This window comes from Mesoplodon bidens (assembly GCF_964165515.1).
Source record: "Mesoplodon bidens genome assembly, chromosome: 7".
NCBI lineage: Eukaryota > Metazoa > Chordata > Mammalia > Artiodactyla > Ziphiidae > Mesoplodon > Mesoplodon bidens.
Window position 1 is genome coordinate 55,130,473 of NC_138164.1, and position 15,203 is coordinate 55,145,675.

General features: G+C 45.7%; 1 protein-coding gene across 1 annotated transcript in view; it reads left to right on the forward strand.

Moving 5' to 3' along the window:
* The window catches only part of SCUBE2 (signal peptide, CUB domain and EGF like domain containing 2), a 67,291-nt gene that overhangs the window by 23,371 nt on the left and 28,717 nt on the right, over positions 1 to 15,203 (forward strand). The window contains exons 8-16 of the mRNA XM_081241454.1: positions 2,323 to 2,439; positions 3,398 to 3,520; positions 6,240 to 6,356; positions 7,947 to 8,069; positions 8,498 to 8,614; positions 8,861 to 8,947; positions 10,661 to 10,765; positions 13,369 to 13,524; positions 13,918 to 14,124. Coding sequence (XP_081097580.1) covers positions 2,323 to 2,439; positions 3,398 to 3,520; positions 6,240 to 6,356; positions 7,947 to 8,069; positions 8,498 to 8,614; positions 8,861 to 8,947; positions 10,661 to 10,765; positions 13,369 to 13,524; positions 13,918 to 14,124 — 1,152 coding nt within the window. The remainder of the gene's footprint in view (positions 1 to 2,322; positions 2,440 to 3,397; positions 3,521 to 6,239; positions 6,357 to 7,946; positions 8,070 to 8,497; positions 8,615 to 8,860; positions 8,948 to 10,660; positions 10,766 to 13,368; positions 13,525 to 13,917; positions 14,125 to 15,203) is intronic.

A 15,203-nucleotide genomic window follows, 5' to 3' on the forward strand; every position in this document is an offset into this window, starting at 1 on the left:
AATGATAAGATTTTCTAACTTCTCTGTTGTTCCCTGTATTATCTTTGCTTTCCTCAGGTTCCTTTTCCCTTGTTTGTTTGATTTGGTGTGTTTATTTCATAATAGAGGCCTTTCGGAAATGTCCGGTGATCCTTGGCTCACTTTTCTTATTTAATAGTGGAATATTGAAAAGCCACTTTGATATTCTGTCAGCTGGTGGGCTTTATGCTTGGTTGACTAGGCAGTGGCTTAGTCATTTCATTTGGAGATCTTCAAATGACAGAATCTATAGGTCTTTTCACTTGGGCCGGTCAGTTTGGCTGGAGAGGAATCCTTCAGTCTCCTGATGAGGGGATTTAGGCTTGGCTGCCAGTGTCCTGGGAACTGGGGTGCAGAGGGGGTGAAAGTTTGAGATCTCTCTTTTCACATATAGACTTTCACCTGACAGCGCCTCCTCTGCTGTTACTGGTGCCCTTTTCCAGAGAAGAAATTTATCTGCCTTAGTCCAAATAGGGATGTGCTGTGGGCTGTGGAATCAAGATGGGGATCTGGGAGCCTATTTGTTATACAGGCTCTCAATCAATCTTCCTATTTTTAACTCCATCCTCACCTCTGCCTCTAGACTAACTTTAGTACCTCCAGTTCCTGAGCCTCTCTAGAATTCTGTGGCTCAGATGAGCTTACCACTTGTTGGCATCACTCTGCAGACTGCTAGGTTTTTTAAAAAAATAAATTTAATTAATTTATTTTATTTTTATTTATTTTTGGCTGTGTTGGGTCTTCGTTGCTACGTGCAGGCTTTCTCTAGTTGTGGCGAGCAGGAGCTACTCTTTGTTGTGGTGCATGGGCTTCTTGTTGCAGTGGCTTCTCTTGCTGTGGAGCATGGGCTCTAGAGCGCGTGGGCTTCAGCAGTTGTGGCACACGGGCTCAGTAGTTGTGGCTCGCGGGCTCTAGAGCTCAGGCTCGGTAGCTGTGGCACACGGGCATAGTTGCTCCGTGGCATGTAGGATCTTTGCAGACCAGGGCTCGAACCCATGTCCCCAGAATTGGCAGGCAGATTCTTAACCACTGTACCACCAGGGAAGCCCCACTGCTAGGGTTTAACTTTCTGCTATGCCAGTTACTGTTCCTCCATTGACATGCCACTTCCAGAAGATTTGACATCTTTCATCTATGGTCTTTTATTTGTCCTTAAGGATTTATATTTTATTTTATTTTATTTTTTATTTATTTATTTTTTTTTTGCGGTATGCGGGCCTCTCACTGTTGTGGCCTCTCCTGTTGTGGAGCACAGGCTCCGGGCGCACAGGCTCAGCGGCCATGGCTCACCGGCCCAGCCGCTCCGAGGCATGCGGGATCTTCCCGGACCGGGGCACAAACCCGTGTCCCCTGCATCGGCAGGCGGACTCTCAACCACTGCGCCACCAGGGAAGCCCAGGATTTATATTTTATTTTAAAAAATTTATTTACTCTCATTTTAATGAGTTTTGGCGAGGAAACAGAGATAAACATACATGTTCTATCTGTCATATTTAATCAGAATTAAGTTTACCCCCCCCCCCCCGCCCCCAAGGCTTTACAGAGGTAGCTATGGAAGTAAAATCAGTTTCTGGATGCCTAAGTGCTAACTGTTGAATGAATGTTGAATAACATTTGTGTATTACTTGGAATTCATGCATGATATACAGAAATAGAAGGCCATTAGCTTGTTGTTCTTCATCTCTATAGATATGATTTAACAACTGCGGCTGCTTTTTCATGTAACTATGACAGGTCTTTCTCCTTTCAAGGAAAGGTAAACTTCTAATCTGAGTTACTTGGCAGTTGCCAGGAGGAAGTCATTGGTCTGCAGCAAGGGAATGGGTGGCGTGGGCAATGTTTACCCTCTCTTGCTTTGCCCATTACACGTGGTGAATAGAGAAGGTTCAGGATAAAGGAAGGAACATCCCCCTTTGCTCTGTTCTGCATTCACATCTAGGCTGCTAGATGTGCTCATACTTGCAGGTCACTGGCTATCGATCAACAGGAACTTTTAGTGGCTTCAAATCTGCCACTAAAAAGGCTCAGCAGGTTGGAAGAGGCATCTTTCCCCCTCTCTCACCCTGTCAGGCTTCCTCGGGAGATGTCACTTATTTAGATGGGTGCAGGGAGGAGCTGCCCCTGTTCTCCCTCTAACTCACCTGTGGGTGGCAGAGGCTTGGGATATGACCATGAGGACCCCACATGCTTCCTGACTTTCATGAATTTTTGTCAAGTATTAACACTGCACCAATACCCCTTTTTTCCCAGCTGTGTGAGCACTTCGTTAGGAAACTAACTGCCTTTTTCTTACCTCCTTGGCAGAAACGTGTGCTGTCAACAATGGAGGCTGTGATCGCACCTGTAAGGATACTTCGACAGGTGTTCATTGCAGTTGTCCCATTGGATTCAGTCTCCAGTTGGATGGGAAGACCTGTAAAGGTAGCCTGTGCCTCTCCATGCGGCTAATGTGTGGGAGTAAAGGCAGCTCTTCCCCTCCACACCTCCTGAGTGACTCCAGATTTGCTTATGATTCATATTGATCAAAAGGAAGCTTTTCTTCCCTGGGCTAGTAGAAGGTTATAACTGAGTAAGCTTAATTAGAACCAGCTTAATTACACTAACTGTTGAGAAGGTCAGCTTCTACAAACATCAAATGATCCATTTCAGGCAGTGGCCTTATTAGAAGAAAGCAGTTGTTCAAGGGAACATTCATTTGCAGGAGATAATATCATCATATCATAAATAACAATCTAGAGATTATTATATAAATAACAGCCAAGATTGTTATCCAGAGAACAATGAATAACTGTACGATTAACTTGTACTAATGAATAGAGACCCCGATGACCTAGTATTTCATGGGCCAGAGTACAAAGGCTTAGTTCTTTAACGTGATAAAAAAGCAGATAACCAGTTACCAGTTGAAACTGAGAAAAGATAAAATTAATTGAGTATCAGAAATCACTTAAAAGCATTGAGGCTATTTGATCGTGGTGTAATTTGCCAAAACAAATATTTTAGTTCCTTATTACTTTAATCATTAAACTGGAATGGGAAGTATAGGAAAGGAAGCCATCTTATCTTGAGAGACTTGTGCAAGGATGAGAATATAATAGGACATCACTGTTCTTTCCCCCAGCTTGTTTCCTTAATGCTAGTCAAGGGAGGGGCAGTGTAAGTCAGAGTTCTCCAGGGGACCAGGCACTTGTCTTTCAAAATGGGTTAAGCCAGACAAGAGAACGTGTGTAAGTTTAAAAACATCAGCAAACATCCTTAAATGCTTTTATGGGTCTGTTTTGTTTCAGAGAATAATGAAGCACACACAATAGCACTTCAGGGATTTGTGGATAACGAGGCAAGTATCGCTGTCTGATTTGCCGATGCTTGACTGTTACAGATATTGATGAGTGCCAGACGTGCAATGGAGGTTGCGATCATTTCTGCAAAAACACCGTGGGCAGTTTTGACTGCAGCTGCAAAAAGGGATTTAAATTATTAACAGATGAGAAGTCTTGCCAAGGTATGTGCTGAAACATAGCTAGCTGTGCTGTGTAATGCCCACTGGTTGGATTGGAGAAGATGAAACCCTGCTCGGGCAGAGACTGGCTCGCTGGGCTTCTCTACGGAGTCATTAATCCAACCTCCACCCTGTGCTTCACTTACTTCATCTGTTAAGTAAAATAAAAACACTGAGGTAGCTCACAGGTATATTTTGGAAATTAAGCTGTTAATGATTAGAGATCACCTCAGTGAACCCATGTGGTGTGATTACAGCGGAGCTTGCTGCTAGAAATGGAATGGATCACAGAATGCAAGCAGGGTTGCATTAGGGTGTTGAAATTATGAATAATTTTCCCTTTCTAAAATTCCCTTTAATGTTATGGATTTTCTAACAAAATTTGGTGACAAAAAGATGTTGATTTAGTTAACATACCTTTTCTCAGCAAAAAGCTGGGGTCAACCAGTTGGTCCCTTCCTTATAGGCCTTGTTTAAATGACCAGCCTTTGGTGTTTGGGGAAAGGGTAGGGGTGAGGGAGGGGATTAAGTGGAGGAAAGGCTGGGCAGTCCTTGGGCAGGATTTCAGACCCCTTCTCAGACACATCCTTCCCATATAAGGGGCGCAGCAAGGGAACTTCTCTGGGTAGCAGTTGTTGATATTAATAAGTGTTTTGCACAGTGATAAGCTGTTCTGGGTTGGGGGCATCATACATTTTATGCCCCACTGATATATAGAAAGAAACTCTCAGGAAAGATGTGCTGTCATTTATTTCTGATCCATTGCTGAGAATAAGAACAGCCTAACTTATTTTGTTAGAAATCCCAGAATTAAATCAAAATCAGAAAATAATATCTGATTTCACTTCATATAATAAAGATGCACCATTACCTTTTTATAATCTTACGGTGTGAATTAGGTTTCTCTCTTTGTTTTTTCTTCTTGGTATATAATTTGTCAGACACTTCACACACCTTTATTTATTTATTTTTTATACTTTTAATTTATTTTATTTTTGGCTGTGTTGGGTCTTTGTTTCTGTGCGAGGGCTTTCTCTAGTTGCAGCAAGCGGGGGCCACTCTTCATTGCGGTGCGCGGGCCTCTCACTATTGTGGCCTCTCTTGTTGCGGAGCACAGGCTCCAGACATGCAGGCTCAGTAGTTGTGGCTCACGGGCCTAGTTGCTCCGCAGCATGTGGGATCTTCCCAGACCAGGGCTTGAACCCGTGTCCCCTGCATTGGCAGGCAGATTCTCAACCACTGCGCCACCAGGGAAGCCCTTCACACCCCTTTAAATTCAGCGAGTTCACTCTAGATGACTACTGCATAGTTTTCTTCTGTTTGACTTGGAAGGAAAATTTGCTGTTCCACATAATGTGTCATAATGTATAGAGCAAGAAATACTATTTAAGCTGTGTAAACACATTAAAAAGGAATTAGAAAAGCGATCTGCTTATTTTTGACAAAGCAAAAGCCTGTTGTGAGCAGCCAAAGTCAGCTACTGAATGAGCCCACTTTCTCGGTAACTGGCTGATATTAATAAAAGAATTCATAGAATGATATCAATTACTACAGAAGAAGTGGACTTTTTCTCATTTTTCACTGATCAGTCTTGGTAGAACAAATATTTACACAGAACAAACTTACTAAAGAAATTGTCAGGATTTCTGGGAAAAGTTACGGATGAAGAGGTTTTGTAAGATTTTGCCCTTCTTTATTTCATGTTTTTCATTCCTCCGGTTCCTTCCAAATGTTTGTTTTTTATTAACATAGTTTCTCGTGGCACGTTTGGTGTTGAAAAGGGATCTAGCAATGGTCTAGTTGGCTTCCACTGAGTCCTGTGCTGGTCCTGATTTATCCATTTGGAGAAACAAGTCATAACTCTGTTAAAATCTTCCAAAGAGTTGAGGAAGTGAAGCACTGAGGTTCTAGTGTACAGGAAAGATGTAAGAACCAGACCAGGGAAGAAGAGATGATTAGACTGACAAATACAGCCTCCTGAGGCTAGTTTCCATGACCTCAACTGCAGCCAAGGATGCCTTCATGCTGAACCGGGGAGGGAGGGGCCCCCTGGGACTGAACCATGGGGGAGGAACAAAGCCAAGGGATTGGCCAAGAGGATCCTGTTTGGTGCTTAAGCACCACATTTCAGTGTCTGCAATAGAAAATTACTGAGGATGTTAATGTTAATGCATTCTTTTAGTGCAGAGGGCATTAAAACCCAGGATCAACTGGCCTCCTGGGGCCAGAAGATGAATTCTGGCAAGACCCAAAAGAGATAGGAGCTAGATTTATCTCCAGCTCAAGTGTTTTCTCCTTTTAATTGGCCATAGCTTATAAAATTACTATTGCTCCTTTACCAATTAGTAATAGAACAGTAATAATGCACAGGCAGCACCCTAATAGTTTACAAAGCCCTTTTAGTTATGTTATCTCGTTTGACTTCATTTAAATATTTTAAATTATTCAACCCTGCAGATAAGCATGGGTGAGAGAGACCAACTGAGCTTTTAGGCAAGTGCAGTGTGCAACAGAATTTGGAAATAAGGGTCCTGGCTGTGAGTATACTTATTGTGGGCTGCTCAACACTTTGTTTAATGCAAGTGAGCAGGGAGAACTGATAGATAATTTTCACTTTGTTGTTTTTGTTATTGGTCAGCAACTGGTGTTCTTATAAGTGTGTTCTTCTCTCCACTGTCCCTCAGAGTTGGTTTCACCTCCCCTCTCCCTTTGACAATTACAGATGTGGATGAATGCTCTTTGGATAGGACCTGTGACCACAGCTGCATCAACCACCCTGGCACGTTTGCATGTGCTTGCAACAAAGGGTACACCCTCTATGGCTTTACCCACTGTGGAGGTGAGTGGAATCCCTCTAGAGTCGGATGAGACTGGGCCTTACTCCTAAGGTTTCCCCAGATCAGGGCCAGTTTTTCTACCTTGGGGGCTGAACCGGACATACCAGGCCCTATACAGTAGTAGGGAGTCCATCGACTTGAGGGAAGCAGCTGCTATGGGAGATCGTCCCACATTGATCCCTTTAACTCATCAGGTGTGAAATGGAGCAGCGAGAAGAGGTGAGCTCTTTCAGCTGTGAATTCTTTATGGACTTTATTGATACAGTTGTACTCAGACAGTGGGTGGGTCTCTCAGGAGCTGGTGCCCTGTCCGCTGGAACCTCCCAAGATAGTAAAGTCACTGCCCTCGGAGAGGTTTGGCAGTGCACCAACCGATTCCACAGCCCTGCTGTGCATAGGAACCGGCTGCGGAGCTTGGTTTGAGCTCTTTGAGCTGGTCTTTGTGCAGGTCTCTGAGCTGGAAGTGGGACCATGGACTCTGTCTCCCTGCTCTGAGCCCTTGCAGCAACATGTTCTGATGTCTCATGACCTTACAGCTAAGTAGACTATGGCTTTAGTCAGATTTGGCATTACTCTACTCTCTCTAATCATCAGATTCATTCAGCAATCTTTGAGAACACAGATTCTGATTCTTATTCTAAAAGTCTAGGGCTTCAGGGTGATTTTGGGGATCTGAGGATGTGGGAACCACTGGCTTTAGTACTTCCTACCCAATCCTTGTTTCCTGTGTCCTTAAGAAGAATGGATAATAGTGATTTGCTGTAGATAGTGTTGTTTCTCTTCTCCTTTTCAACACATCCCTGGCATGGCTGAACACATGCCCTTCCAGTCCATCAAGAAACCCCAAGAAAATATTCCCTGAATATGGACGTGTATTTGGGTTTTAGTTGGAGTCACCTTCTGACCTGGACTCAGTTTCAAGTTGATGGGGATTAGTGCAAGTCATTTTTCTTATCTATATCCCAACTATATGAACTGCCAAGTGGGGAATCCTAACTCTCTCTGTCTCTCTTGGGATGTAGCCCAGGAGGATGGTGGAGTTTTAAACTGGAAGCCTGTGCAGTGTCTGAATTTGACACCTGAAAATAGAGTGTGACCCCTTCTGAGTGTTCTTACTGGTGGAAATGTTTGGTCAAGAATGGAACTTGAGGGCTTCCCTGGTGGCGCAGTGGTTGAGAGTCCGCCTGCCGATTCAGGGGACACGGATTCGTGCCCCGGTCCGGGAAGATCCCACATGCTGCAGAGCGGCTGGGCCCGTGAGCCATGGCCGCTGAGCCTGTGCGTCCGGAGCCTGTGCTCCGCGACGGGAGAGGCCACAACAGTGAGAGGCCCACATACCGCAAAAAAAAAAAAAAAAAAAAAAAAAAAGAATGGAACTTGAGACCATGCTGGTGAGGCTCATGCCAGGAAGACCACTGACTGGGGAGTGGGTCAGCTCGTGCCAAGTGCACATTCTGAAGGCGGTCAGCACCTTCCCTTAGTTCAGTGAGCTTCAGCTGTGCGACTCGCCTCCTGCTCCTTCCTCAATGGAGGGATAGTGTCAGCCAGGTCAGCAATGGGCTGCTGTGACAGGAGAGCGTTTTGCTCCACAGACACCAATGAGTGCAGCGTCAACAATGGAGGCTGTCAGCAGGTCTGCGTGAACACCGTGGGCAGCTACGAATGCCGGTGCCACTCTGCACACAAGCTCCACTGGAATAAAAAAGACTGTGTGGGTAAGAGGCGCCGAGGCTCGGGCTCACTGCACGGGCTCACCGCTGGCCCAGCAGCACTCTCCCACGTCCCACTGGTCCCACTGGACCCAGAGTGCAGCTGACCAGTCCTCCACTGAATTCTCCTCCCCCGAGCTGCAGCAGCCGTTCTTTAAATCCTTCAAAAACAGGAGATACTTTGCAAGCCCTTCGGCGTTTCCTTCTGTGCTTCTGCGTAGGTTGGAACTCACTTCTGTTTTCCTGGTCGCTTTTCTGCATGAAAAGAATAGAGTACAAGGCACTCCTTTACCCTGGGGGGAATAAACATGGTGTCTGTGTTATGTGCTGTTCGTCGGCACTACCTTCTCTTCTTGGGGCCTTTGACGCATGGGACTCAGCCGTCCTTGTCATACCTTCTCTCTCTGTAAGTGTCTGTATTTTGTCCTGTCTAGAAGTGGAGGGGGTCCTGCCCACTAGCGTATCACCCCACGTGTCCCTGCAGTGTGGTAAGAGTGGTGGAGGAGACAGGTGCTTCCTCAGATGTCTCTCTGGCATTCACCTCTCTTCAGGTGAGTGGGTCCCAGGCCCTGGGGCAGGTCCTCATGCCAGGGCCAGGCCTTCCTGGCCTTCAGGTGTTAGATGGCTTCAAAGGGCTTCCAGGTCTTTGACCAGCTGCCCCCTGACCAATGGAGGCCCATGCTCTGAGACCCTGTATTCTGGGGTTCACGTGGAGTGGGGTTGCGGGTGACTTGAGCTGCCACCGGGAGAGACTGTAACCTTGCTTACCTGCTGACGATCCACATTCTGTCTGTCAGGACTGCAAGAGGCCTATTCTGTCACCTGCGGCTCTTCCTCTCCTCTCAGGAGCAAACAGCAAAAATCAAATGACTCTGCTTTCGGGGGTAATTACCAAACCTGCGTGTTGTCTCTGGGGCTCACCGTGTTCCATGGGCTTCATTTGTGGGATACTGTTCTTGGGCATTGGCTTTGTTTTCTTTTCTCCTAATCTCTTTGATGCCGCAAGCACGTTACAGGATGCTCTTACCTGTAGCCTTGGTGCCTGCGATCTGACTCGCCACATAACAGACACTTATTGAGTGTCCATTGAGTGCCAGAAGGCTCCGTGCAGCCCTGGTGGGTCATCATATTGGGCAGAGGCCCACGTAGCTCTGGGACCAGGAGACGCAGGTCTTCCCAACTCCCTGTACCATAGAGCACCTCAGAGGCTCGGCAGGAAATGTGGGCTTGGGGCACATGGCATCAGTGGAGACAGGGACATGACAAGGGGAGCAAGGATTCTGACCAGGGAAAGGGGCCCAAACCCTTTATCAAAAGACAAAGAAGAACATTTAGAGCTTTTAAGAGGCCTTGTCCTCCCAGATTTAGACAAACATCTGTGATGTTGTCATGTGAACATCTGAATAAGGAGATGGTTCGTGATGTCCATATTATGTATATAAGCAAAGATAGAGATGCAAAGCATGATAATAACAGCCCGTGTGAATTGATGGAGCAGTTAAAACATGCCGGCCACTGTGTTACATGTATTAGCTGATTTAATCCACACTACAGCCCTCTGTGGCAATTTTACTGTTATCCTCATTAACCAGATGAAGAAACTGAGGTTCAGAGAGGTGAAGTAACATATCCAGAGTGACTCAGATAGGAAATAGTGGAGCCAGGATTTTGACCAGGCATTTTGGGTCCAGAGTCTTAAGCACTATCCTTCACTGCCCCTCTTGTCTGATGTTTGGACCCAGCCAGAGGGGACGTCACAGTCTGTTTCACCAAAACTCGTAGTGATGATCACTTGGAGATTAAGGCCACCGTAAGGTGAGCAAGCAAATAGTTAACAGTTATTCAGTTCTTACTATGTACCAGACAGTAGGCTAAACATTTTTTGTTTTGCATTATCTCATTAATCCTCACAACAGCCCAGTAATGTAAGGACTGTAATTATGTCTGTTTTACAGATGAGAAGACTGAGGCTTAGGGAGACTAAGTACCTTGCTCAAGTTCTCATCACAAGTCGAAGGGCTGGAATTTGAATCCTGGTCATTGGCTCCAGAGCCTAACATGCTTAAGACTGACCATGGAAGGAGAACAGAATTTTCCATATGGGGCCCTCAAAGTAGGACTTGCTCCCTCACAGACCCTGAAAATCCTAGCCACGTTTAGTGAGTGCCATCCTTGTCTGGCATGGTGGCTCCCTCAGCCCTGTCCTCCCAGGACAGGCTTTATTTAGGAGAATCTGCCCTTCCATTTCCCTCAGCTGTCTTGCTCAAATTTGAACTGGGGGATTCTGGCCTTCCTTCTTGGAAAGGCACAGAAATGACCTCATTTTTCATCTCACCGTTGAGGCTGTTTTTGGCCCTTCCTTAGTTATGTTTGAGCCCTGGATTCATCTCAGATGGAGCGATAAGTGTAACTCTTAGGAGGCTCCTGGTGCCCCCAGTCCAAGGGAATGGGCGCTCCCCAATCCCAAACTTTCTTGGTCTCAGCATAAGAGAGGGGCTCAGGGTGTACTTCCAGCAATGGACAGCTCTCCATTACCCACTGGTGTTTCCATTCCTTTGCCTCTGAAGGTAACATCTCTCACTTGTTTCTTTCTGAAGATGTCGCCACCGTCAGGACAAGTGTAACCTTTAAGCTAAATGAAGGCAAGTGTAGTTTGAAAAAGGCTGATCTGTTTCCCGAGGGTCTGCGACCAGTACTACCAGGTATGGAATCAGATGGCTGGTGCAGGGAGCTTGCCTGCATGGTGGGAAAGGGGCCTGTAATGAGCCGAGCCATTCAGATGGGATCAAACAGTTTAGAATCTCTGTGGACTCTCTTCACAAGATGAAGAAGAGCCTCACCTGGCATCTCCGTATGCTTCTGGAGTTATACTTCAGGGTTTCCTTTGCGGGGTACAAAGAGTAAAGCTCTGGGGAAAGCCGTGAGTTAATAGGAATCAATGAGGGCTTAAGTTGCATTAGTAATTTGTGATCATACTGGGTTAAATTTTCTAGACCTTAGAGTTTCCTTAAAATAATCCAAAATCCGAATCCAAAGAAATGAAAAAAAGGTTTGGCTCAGAAAGGGTAATCTTTGGTGTAATATCCAGCTTTCCTGCTGGATTTAGTTTTTGGAGGCAGTGATGCCATTTGGCTTCAGCAGAACAAATACTCTCCAAGTAGACCTGGCCTTATGAAAAGAGCAGAATCCAGCATTCCTCTTTCTTCCCCAGCTCACATTTCCAGTATTATTTCATAGAATAATTTTAGTGAATAAAAAAAAAATCAGGAGTCATGTATTAGGGAGGGTTCTTTCCCCAATCTACCCTCAAATAAATTGTACAAACAAATAAATGCAAAATCACTCTAGTCACATTTGACTGCCTATTTTAAGTAACTAACCAAGATTAATTTGGGCACCTCCATTTGATGGAATATTATGCAGCTATTAATTATGGGTTTTCAAAGAATGTTTAATGACATTAGAAAATGTTATAATGCTAAGCTGGAAAAAGAGAGAGTAACATTGTGTATATCTAATACGACCTAAATTGTATAAGAAAAAGCGTGAGTAGAAGAAGAACAAAGAAAACTCACCATGTCCTTATTAGTGGGTTATATGTGGGTGGAAGGATGATGAGTGATTTTAATTTTTTTCCTGCATTTTCCACATTCCCCACAGTGAGCATTTATACTTTTAATCAGAGGGGAAAGAATTATTTAAAAATAGATTTGGGGGCTTCCTTGGTGGCACAGTGGTAGAGAGTCTGCCTGCCGATGCAGGGGACACGGGTTCGTGCCCCGGTCCGGGAGGATCCCACATGCCGCAGAGTGGCTGGGCCCGTGAGCCATGGCCACTGAGCCTGCGTGTCCGGAGCCTGTGCTCCGCAACGGGAGAGGCCACAACAGTGAGAGGCCCGTGTACCGCAAAAAAAAAAAAAAAAAAAAAAAAAAGATTTGGTCTTTAGTTCACTTAATGGTATTGTACTAATGTTAATTTCTTAGTTTTGATAAAGATACATGTAAATGTAAGATGTTAACATTAGGGGACACTGGGTGAAGAGTATATGGGAACTCTGAGTACTCTCTTAGCAACTTTTCTATACATCTAAGCTTATTTCAAAATAAAAAGTTTAAAAAATAGATATGGAAAAATGGAAAGGAAAACAGCTTCAGAATGAGCATCTGTTCAGTTTGAGATGTGAAGTTAGCCTTTTGAAAGGGTTAAGATAGATCTTTAGGGAAAAATTAGTTTGCCTTCTCCTTCCTTTGGTCCTGATGACCTGCTGATTTGAACATCCTTATAATGTTAGAGAAGAGCACGATACAGAGAATTCTTCAGTTCAATAAAGTAAGATTAGTTAATTGTGTGGATGGTATGCGGACCTGCTCTTTGGTTCTGGTTAACAATCATTAGTTAAAAGAGTCACTGGAGGGGGCTTCCCTGGTGGCGCAGTGGTTGAGAGTCCGCCTGCTGATGCAGGGGACACGGGTTCATGCCCCTGTCCGGGAGGATCCCACGTGCCACGGAGCGGCTGGGCCCGTGAGCCATGGCCGCTGAGCCTGCGCATCTGGAGCCTGTGCTCTGCAGCGGGAGAGGCCACGACAGTGAGAGGCCCGCGTACCGCAAAAAAAAAAAAAAAAGATTCCCTGGAAGCCATGGAGGGAGGAGTGATGGCCAAAGTCAGGAATGAGGATGCACAAAGCCCTGCCTTACATAACACTTTCACTCCCATCCTACATGCCTTCATGATATTGTTTGGTTCTGTTGATTCTTTGTGCCATTTATTGCTCCTGTTTATTTCAAAATGAGCCATCATTGTTGATGTGCTTTCCAGCTTTCCCTTTGGGTTGGAATTACTCCAAGGTCAGTTTGCCTGAAAGCAGGAGTTAATTTCCTTTCTACTCCTGTGCTCGTTCCTTACTTGAAGCCCCTCAGCCCCTGCTTGAGACATCATAGTCCAGCTTTAAAGAAACCAACTGTGAGAACATGAACGCACCTTAACAAATTACCAGTCAGGAATGCAAGACAATCTTTGGTCCCCATCTTCCACAGATGTGGCCGGTCAGTTGGAAACATCCAGCATTTATTCATGAAAATAAGTTTCAAGAGCTAAATTGTAAAGTTATATAGGTGGCAATACTGGTTCTTCAGGATTAAAGTGTCATCATGCTCCTAGCTGAGGGCTTGCAGCGTCTTGGCATATGGAGTTAATCATCTAGTCCCTTGAGAGTTGTTCTAATGAAATGTTTACAGAGTTGTAGCGAATGTTCAGCTGAGTGCTTTGCCAGGATTTGGCTTCCGATAATTTTGTTTCTTCATACAGAGAAGCACAGCTCAGTAAAAGAGAGCTTCCGCTACGCAAACCTTACATGCAGCTCTGGCAAGCAAGTCCCGGGAGCCCCCGGACGACCGAGCACCCCTAAGGAAATGTTTATCACTGTTGAGTTTGAGCTTGAAACTAACCAAAAGGAGGTGACAGGTTGGTTTGAAAACAGTCTGTGGTGCCAGACTTCTCACAGCTTGCTCCTTATTTCTTTGCCTTTCACTTTTCATCATTTTTGCGTGGGGTGGGGTGGGGTGCGGAGATAGTGCAACCACTGAAGTATCTCCTGTTTTTTTTCACCCCCAAACTAAACTGAATTGGTTTGGAACCTGATGATTTTATCTGCTTCATCAAAACCCAAAGCTACCATTTTGGTCAACAAATTTCTGTTTGAATTGAATGCTGCCCAGCCTGCTAGGTGCCTAGCTCCAGGCCTCTCCCCATGCTGTGCACAGGGAGCTGTGGGTGTTTGTGGGTCCTGCAGTTGATCTGGACATGCTCACATGCTGCAGCCTGACCCCTCCACTGCTGTCCCTCTCGTTTCTGCAGCCTCTTGTGATCTGAGTTGCATCATAAAGCGAACAGAGAAGCGGCTCCGGAAGGCCATCCGCACGCTCCGGAAGGCTGCCCACAGGGAGCAGTTTCACCTCCAGCTCTCAGGCGTGGACCTCGAAGTGGCTAAAAAGTCTCCCCAAACATCTGAACACTGGGCGGAGTCCTGTGGAGTGGGTCAGGGCCATGTAGGAAACCAATGTGGTGAGTGGCCTGCTGGCCAGGACATTCTTGCTAACAGAACTGTCTTGAGCTCCAAAAACACTCAGGGTAACCAAAAGCAAGTCTGGCCCATCCTTTCTCCCCAGGCTTCTTCCAGAGTACACCTGGGACACCCACACTCTTGGCCTTGCCTACAGGATCAGGAGCCCCCCAGCACCTGGCATAGTGCCTGGCACTTAATAACTGTCTGTTGGGTTGAGGGACAGAATGGAAGAGTCAGGGTTGATGAGAAGAGGAAGTGTTGCCCCTTAAGGATCTGCGGGACCACGGTCTTCAAAACACTGTGGTCCCCCAGCTGGGGCAGGACTGCAAGTATAAGGCACCCATGAGCCTTCTCGACACTCCACTATCACAGTTCCCTTATCATCCCTCTGGTGTGACGCATGGCGGCAAATGAACAAACTCCTGTCCATAGTTCTGTGCAGAGGCAAGGCTGGGGGTTGCTCAGCTGCCTTATAAGATCCCTGAGCTATGGCCCAAGCTTTCTAGTAGTGTCAGTTCCAGTGTATATTGTTGTTGTTGGTGGTGGCGGTGGTGGTGTGTGTGTGTATGTGTGTGTGTGCATGTATCAGAATTAAACTTGAGGCCCGGAACTTGAGCAATTATCAATTCTATTCCTCTGATGAAGTTCCAGGCAAGAGGAATCTGGGCAAGACGTTCCAGGGTGGTCAGTCTTGAGATTTGTTTGTTGTGAGAGACTGTTCTGGGCAATTATGAGAGATTCTACCTAAAAAGTCTTAGATGGGGGGAAATTAGGGTCTCTCTTTACAGTAATACTGTAACCATTTGTTGAATCCTCATCTGTCACAAGCGTAACACTAAGCATTATATCTGCATGACCTCATTCAATCCTTCCAGTAATCTTACCAGGTAGGTATTATTATCTCCATTTTACAGATGAGCAAACTGGAGCTCAGAGGGATAAGTGCTCTTGCTCAAGGTCACATGGATGGTCCCACTCCAAAGCCTGTGCTCTGGTCCCAAGAAAGGTGAATTTCAATAACCAGACCCCTCCAGAGTAAATTGATGTCCTTTCTGAAGTGTCATTAGAATCGTGAGGC